Raw genomic sequence first — 7,527 nt, forward strand, 5'->3', positions numbered from 1 at the left:
GAAGTCTGCTGTGAGACTGTATTTTCTAGACATGTCATGGAAACCGCACCCATGAAAGCTCAACAAAGTGGCTCTCCAAACAAGACCTGAACAAGGACACCCACAGTTGTTCTCAACACATGTGGGAGAAATCTCCTAGAGCCCAAACCCTAGATCAAGAGCTACAAGCAGTTGATGACTGCTGAAAGATGGAGAATTAGACTCCATCTAATTCCACAGGGATGAGATGCCTTATTGGTTATTCAACACCAAGTGGTCAGCCCTAGAAACGTGCAAGCAACACTAAAGAGACTGAAGTGGTTGTATTTATACATTTATTTGTTTATATATGTATACAAAACATAGAGGGGATACAGATAGTGGTAAGGATTAAGAAGGAAAGGAGTGGGGAAATAGAGAAAACGGGGGGGGGGCAGATGTGAGGGTAAGAGGGTATTAAAAAGGATGTGGTCAATCCATTAGGTGCTGTACCCTTAAATAAAATTGGCTCTCCCTCTCATAGCAACTATCAGTTGACATTATCTTCTGAGCTATGGTTAGGACTGCATGCTTACTCTTTCCATGTTGGGATTTTGTCTGGCTTGAGTCCTTATGTGCAATGTGCCCCAATGTGTCCCCCCCCCCCCCCGCAAAGACTGTTCCTTTATAGTCATCCACTGCCTTTGGATTTTAGAACCATTAATCCCTTAGTTCATAATGTAGGTAAATGGGAAGTTGTGACAGATCTAGGAGGAGTTAGGTGAGTGAATTAATGTGACTATCATACATTTTTACAGTTAAAAAATGATAAAAATGAGACAGAGAGAGAAAAGAAGAAAAAGCTCCATATAAACCTACAATCTTGTAAACAGCCTTAAAAGTTGGAAGGGAGGCACCCTGCATGGCTGGCCAAAGCTCTCCTGGAAGTGATGGGTTATAGAGCAAAACTCCAGGGCCAGGAGTAGGATTGCTCGTGATTGGTTGGTCAGGGAGCCCCTATGGACTCAAGAAACAACGCAGGCTCTTGTCTTTGCTCTTGGTTGCCCAAAGAACTAGGTGATGACACTTGGTTGCCAAAGGCATCACACATCACAGTCACACGACACAGAGCCATGGAGATGGAGCTGTGTTTGAAGCCTCCTTCCTGCCTGGTAGCTTTCATAGTGCCAGAAGATGCCATGCAGGCTGTTGGGGGGTGGGTGGGGAAAGTCTTACCCAGCTATGAATCCAACTATGATATCAACCTGTGAGGAAAGATGTTCAATAGTGGCACAGATGGTATGTGGGTAACCAACATGCTCTCTGATTGGGTTGAAGGTCCACTCCACAGGAGGGATTCCATATGTGGTACCATAAACCCACTCAAAATCCCATGGCATGGAAGGTCGTAGGGCCTGGGTGGGGGGAGTAGTGGTGGTGGTGGTGGTGGTGGTGGTGGTGGTGTGTGTGTGCATGCTAACTTCTGTCATTATTCAAATTCACAAAGCATTGGACTACTTTCTAAATAAGAATGTTTATACTCACAGACAGTAAAGACTCTTCTTGGTTTTAATCACAGAGTCTTCTCTTTAGTTGAACCACATTGAAGGAAGAGAAGAATGAGCAGCACAAGGTGCTGAGAACAGCGATTGTTTAGTGCTCAGCACTAGATTAGACAGTTTTGTGTCTTCTATAGGTTCAGGGAACATTGCCGAAGAGGGAAAGATTGTAAAAGCTGGAAGATGGGGAGAAGCCCTGCAAAATGCCATCTTCTGTGCAAGACACAGTCACTGCGAGCAGGAACTTACAACTCTGGATAACTACACTGGGTCTGCCCAAGAATGGGCCCCTCAATGCCAGGAAAGGGTAGAGAAGAATTTAGGGGGCTCTGTTTCTCATTTCTGAATTGTTCCTTTGGATAAATTTGGGGGAAGGCAGAGTCAGTGACTTCGGCTCTGTGCCACTGGTGACCTCTCAGGCTACAGTGAATAGTCCCAATGCAGTGGTCACACAGATGCATCAGATTAAACTGAGTAGGTCATACAACAAAGCCTTACACCATTAACCCAGGAAAGGGACAAGTAGAGGGGGAGGCATTTACTGTGGTAGGAGGGAGATTAGAGTGGATTGGGGGGGGGGACATAACAAGAATGTATTATATACATGTGTGAAACCATCAAAGAACCAATTTAATAATAATAAAAAAAATAGAAATAGTGAAAAAAATCACTCTCCAAATGGCTGATTACAAAATATCAGATTCTGAAATGACTTGAAACTCTGTTCTCTAAGATGTTCTAGAGGAAGTCAGATCAATCTGAGAGCTGGTGGGGTGAGGCTCCTGCAGAGAGAGGGACATGAGGGGGTATAGGGTGTGAGACAGAGATACATGGAGTGTCTTATAGCTACCCAGATATAGGAAGGTGGGGCCTCAGCAGAGAGTGCACTCCTGGGATGAGGCTCAGACAGCCATGCTCCATCCCTGCTTTCTCCTATCCCCACCTGGTCTGTAACAGAACACTTACCTGGGCACAGATTGTGGAGATGGGGGAGGATCTGCAGTCGGGCTTCAAGCCTGGGACCTTGAACCTGACAATCCCTTGGTTCTTGGAAGCTGAGGACTCCAGGCAGCAATGCTGGAAACAGGGCCAGTAGATGCATCCGGGGCCACAGAGGCTGGTGCCATTCAGGGGCAGGATGATGTCATTGTCACAGCACTGCTTGAAGGGGTTGTAAATCTGGTCCCCACATCTGGGTGCTGGCTGGCACAGCAATGGACCAGTATCTGGGATGAGTCACAGCTGGATGACCTACACAGGACAGCCGAGGACCCCACCCACAGCCCATCCCCTCCCTCCTCAGTGTGGTCCATTCTCACCTGTGGCTCCCGCTGAGTGCAGGAGTACAGAAACCAGGACTGCAGCTGAGGAAGAGAAGGGAAGGAAGGATGATGTGCAAGGTGGAGCCAGCAGGCCAGAAGGGGGTGCCAGAGAGTCATTTGAGTCTAATAGCTCAGGGTGGATTTGACACTGATAGGAGTACTGGGATGGGAATGACATGTGAGGAAATGCAGGGAAGGCTCCAGGAAGATGGTGATTGAAAGTCACAGACTTGAGGATTGCAACACAGTCAGAGAGGCTAGGAAGGTTGCTTGGCGGGAGTGGGGGATGAGGTGTAGGGGTGGGGACGGGGGCTGTGCCAGGGGTGGGGCTGGCAACAGAACAAGAAAGAAACACATGAATTTGATCTTCAGAGGTAAAACATGGGTGTCATGACACCTCTGTCCCCTTGGCCTGATGTCTCCTTACCTAAAATCCCAATCATCATCGTTCCGTTCCGTTCTTGTTGCAGAACAGTAGGAGGCAGAGAAGGAGCAGCAGTAGTAAAGATTCTGGTACTCTGGTACCTTGAGCTGTTATTTATACACCAATGAAGGGTGGAGCAGTTTCTAGGCTTCCCATATTCCACACCTTGGAAGTTTTAAGGGCTCTCTCCATCCTCATGTCAGTCCAACCTTGAATTCCCCAGTTTCAGGAAAGACCCCAGGGACTCACAGAATAGATGTAAACACAGGACTTCTGTTTTTTTGCTTGTTTGTTTTGTGTGGTTACTTGTGCAAAGAAAGGCTTTACCATGTGTTATACTGTTATTTTATCATCTCCACCATGATTGTGTGTGGTGAAAATTTAGTTTTGACACTAACAGTGTGTCTCTTGCTCCGTTTTGTCTCCCCGTGAGCTACAGTAAAACCTGAAAAGGCTGAAGGACCATGACAGAGCTTCAAAGCCAGGGTGTCCAATCTTCTGGTGCTTTCAGAAGAAGAACTATCCTGGGCCACACATTCAATCCAAAAACACTAATGGAAGCTGATAAGAATGAAAATGTATGTCAAAAAGACCCACATAAGTAATTCCAATTATGTAAAACATGGGGAGAATGTTTTACAACCCTCAAGCAGGTCCCAAGACTTAATCAAATCTAAATAGTATAACTTGATTTGTTGTTTTGATAGTTTGTTAGAAAAGTAAAAGAAAGGGGGCACCACAAACCAGTGGGAGGTTTGACTCTGCAATTGAGAAGTGAATGAATGCATTGGTACTCAGGAAATTCCCAAGCAGCTCCTCATAGACTGGGTTGTGGTTTTACTCTCCTGTGTTTCCTTCCTTCTTGCAACATTAGCAATGATGTGAATGAGGTGTGGGTGTGAGACAGGTGTGTTTATATCTGAATGATCAGACCCATGAGTCTTGAAGAGACATGAGCAAAGTTTTCTTGAAGTCATATTGCAGCTTTCTGCATTCCACTTCAAAATCAGAAGGAAACATGCATGTGTCAACGGAAATGGAATCAGAAGTATATCAAAGTACTATTGCCCCTAAAATCTTTAAATCTGTTTTCAAATTTTTGCATCAAATCAAGAACTAAACTACAGCTTTTCCACTGTGCACTAGAGATGTTTAGTCCAGTTTTAACAGAATGCTCAAAATTGTTTGCCTTAATCTTAACATTCATAATTTAAGTTTTTAGAATGCTGGTATGATTTCAAACATTGGGTTGATAAGATGTTTTTTACCTTGAAGATACAAGTTTGGCTCATTTAAATGAGCAGTTTTAGCCTCTAAAAATGCCAAAGGTGTAAGCTAGAGCTTTAATCATATTCTGGAACAAGTTTTATTTTTGTAGCCATGAATGACTTGATAACACATCAAAAATCATAAAAACTTTTTAACATTCAGCTTTGACTAAGCCATTTAATTTCCAGAAGGTAAATGTCCAGGAGGTAAATAAAGTACCCACGCTTTAAAGACATTCTTAGATAAGCAGTTGTGATGGTTAGGACCTGAGTTTGATCATCAGGACCCACATGGTAAAAGGAGAATACCAACTCTTGCAAGTTGCCATCTGTTCACATGCATACATAAAGAAGTACATAAGGAAATGGAGTTAAAACACTTTAAATAGTCAAAAGAACTTCTTTGGGCACTTGCATTCATGAGCACATAGGCCTGCACAAAATTTAATAATAAAATAAAATAACCAAGAGAATCAGTTTGCCCAGGAATGACAGGAAAAAATTACATTGGGGAGACCACAAACATAATAGGCTGTTTCCTTTTGATGACCACTTGTCGAACTTCCACTGACAGATCAGGTTTGGAGGACAGTTAAAGTGCAGGCAAATGTCACTTCCAAGTCCCCTGCAAGGAAAGATTCCTTTTTCAGTCTGAAGAGCTTTGAATTTGCAACATATCCCTTCAGGTTGAGGAATTGGAGCACTGTACCCTGCATTCTGGGAAATGAGAGCATCATCTGTGGAAGGATGCCTGTTTTTAGAGTGCTCAGAAAACATGTCCTGGGATATAATTTCATGAGGCAGGTCCCTGTAGGTATTCAGATAGGGCAGCAAACTGTGCAAAGAGCTAAGAATGAAGACCCAGTGTAGCTTGACTTTGTCAAGTTGGATTAGATTTCACGGAGTCTGATATCAGGCAAGCTTCAGGAAAACGTAATGGAATCCAGCTACTATCACAAAAGCTGCTACTTGGAAAAGTCAAGGACTTCTCCAAAGGTCAAGCCATGGCTTAGGAAGTCTTGGTGATATTTTAGCATATATATATATATATTAGCTGGTTCCTAAAATGATTTTTCTTGTGTGCTTCCAAGAACTCCTAACAGTGTATTTATCTAAAATACCTATCAAGCATCCAAGGCCATACAAAACACCACCTGTCTCCTAGGTCAGGAAGATGGCTTTATTTCTTGTACAATTTAGGGTGAGACCCTCCTTTCTTTCTTTTCTTTTTTTTTTTTTTTTTTTTTTTTGGTTTTTCGAGACAGGGTTTCTCTGTGTAACTTTGCGCCTTTCCTGGAACTCACTTGGTAGCCCAGGCTGGCCTCAAACTCACAGAGATCCGCCTGGCTCTGCCTCCCGAGTGCTGGGATTAAAGGCGTGCGCCACCACCGCCCGGCTGAGACCCTCCTTTCTTATACAACCTTACTAATAGACCCCTAACTTCTTACCTAACCACTTCTAGGAATGTAGACTGAGCACCAGATCCCCTTTTTGATTTACTAACCAGTCATTAGCACTTAGTTGACCTCCTCTTTTACCACTCCCATTTTGGGTTGTAAAAGAAAGCCTGGTGGTCACTACCTGAGGAAAATTCTTACCTGCCTTTATGACCCCGTAGAATTCAAGCTTGGTGACCTTGCTTGACCAGTGGCTTGCTATTGCTTGGGTTTATAACTGGATTCCAGAGAGACTTAGGGAGAACTGAGAGAATAAGGAGACAGAGAAGAGAGAAGAGAATGGAAGAACTAGATGGGTAAGAACTTGAGAGGAACAAACTGAGACGGGGAAGAACTAGATTGAAGGGTGAGAAGAGAGTACTAGAGGAACGAGATGGAAGATGAGGAAGAGCCAGATGGGAAAGAACAATGTGAGGAAGAACAAGTTAGAAAAGGAGCTAAGATGAGAAAGAACTAGATGGATGAGAACCTAGATGGGGCAGAACTAAGATGAGACAATTAAGAGCAGATTAATGTAGGAAGAAATCAAGCAAGAAAGGAGCTAGGCATGAGAACAGAATAGAAGCTGTGTAGAGAGAGACCTGACTCAGAAGAATAAAATGTATGGACTAAGGAGTTTCATGCACATAGATTAATTTCTTTTCATCAAAGATTAATTATCAGCTGGTTGTAGATTCTTTCTAGACCCTGGGAGGGGACTATCGAGGGGCTAGACCCCCATAGTCCCTGATAGCAGTTTATTGTCGGCATGCTTAAATATGATGGAATCTGGGAAAAGGTCTCCAGGTAATAATTTCAATTCCAGCTGAGCAATAAAGCATAAGGAGTGACTACATAGAACTTCCTTTGGAAAGTACATGTTACCATGAGGGTGTGTTCTATAGCTAAAAGGCCTAGAGTCCAATGTGGTCTCTGACTGATAACATAAAAGTCAGCAGGCCATAAAGTACTTGTGACATGTCCCCTAAGAATGGGTAATGGCCTAGGGAGGGAAGAGTCTGGGATAATCATTCTGGGAAATTAGGGTGAGGTCTGCCCCCACAGATACCAAAAGGTTCACTAGGTCTTTAGTACAATCCATTCTCAGGTTTCTGTTTGAAATGCAGCTATTTGGTACATAAAGATCTGTACATAAAGATTTTCCGCAGCAATGTACAATAGTGTAATGATCATTAATTGAGCAAGATGGGTCTCTGGGATGTTAACTTTTTTTGCAGCAAGATACTACTTAGGCAATGCTGGGACTAATGCAAACAATAATGACCTTCCACTTGTCCTTTAGGTTTTTAAAATGTGTGTTGGCTTTTTCACTCCAATGCAATGCCCCAGAGGATGAGGAAGAAGTTACTTTGATGATACAGTTTTAAAAAACCACCTGGAATAGTTCCTACTCCTTTATCTGAATCAAGCGTCCCCATCCCCCCCCACCCCCATTCCTCACACACAGGGTTATTAGATTATTGTGGGGTATCAACCAGAGAAGACCCCGGGTGAAACTCCTCTTCATTTGCAGAAGCCTGAGGAGCTTGAACGTCCTGA

The 7,527-nt window shown here is 43.5% G+C and overlaps 1 protein-coding gene across 1 annotated transcript; it reads right to left on the reverse strand.

Annotated features, from left to right (window-relative positions):
* Positions 1-297: 297 nt before the first annotated feature.
* Positions 298-3,364, reverse strand: Igfl4 (IGF like family member 4). The gene is made up of 4 exons (XM_037202024.1): positions 3,267-3,364; positions 2,837-2,881; positions 2,484-2,743; positions 298-2,299 (listed from the first exon to the last, which is right to left on the reverse strand). The coding sequence occupies exons 1-4, from the start codon at positions 3,283-3,285 to the stop codon at positions 2,246-2,248; spliced, it is 378 nt and encodes a 125-aa protein (XP_037057919.1). The 5' UTR covers positions 3,286-3,364; the 3' UTR covers positions 298-2,245.
* Positions 3,365-7,527: the final 4,163 nt, after the last annotated feature.

Source organism: Peromyscus leucopus, chromosome 1 (genome assembly GCF_004664715.2).
Source record: "Peromyscus leucopus breed LL Stock chromosome 1, UCI_PerLeu_2.1, whole genome shotgun sequence".
Classification (NCBI taxonomy): Eukaryota; Metazoa; Chordata; class Mammalia; order Rodentia; family Cricetidae; genus Peromyscus; species Peromyscus leucopus.

What these genes read in the sequence shown, in the direction of transcription:
- Igfl4 (XM_037202024.1), bottom strand. An exon ending in GCACTCAGCGGGAGCCACAG is followed by an intron (nt 2,744 to 2,836) that starts GTGAGAATGGAC and finishes GACTCATCCCAG; the next exon opens with ATACTGGTCCATTGCTGTGC. An exon ending in TCTCCACAATCTGTGCCCAG is followed by an intron (nt 2,300 to 2,483) that starts GTAAGTGTTCTG and finishes CTCTCTCTGCAG; the next exon opens with GAGCCTCACCCCACCAGCTC.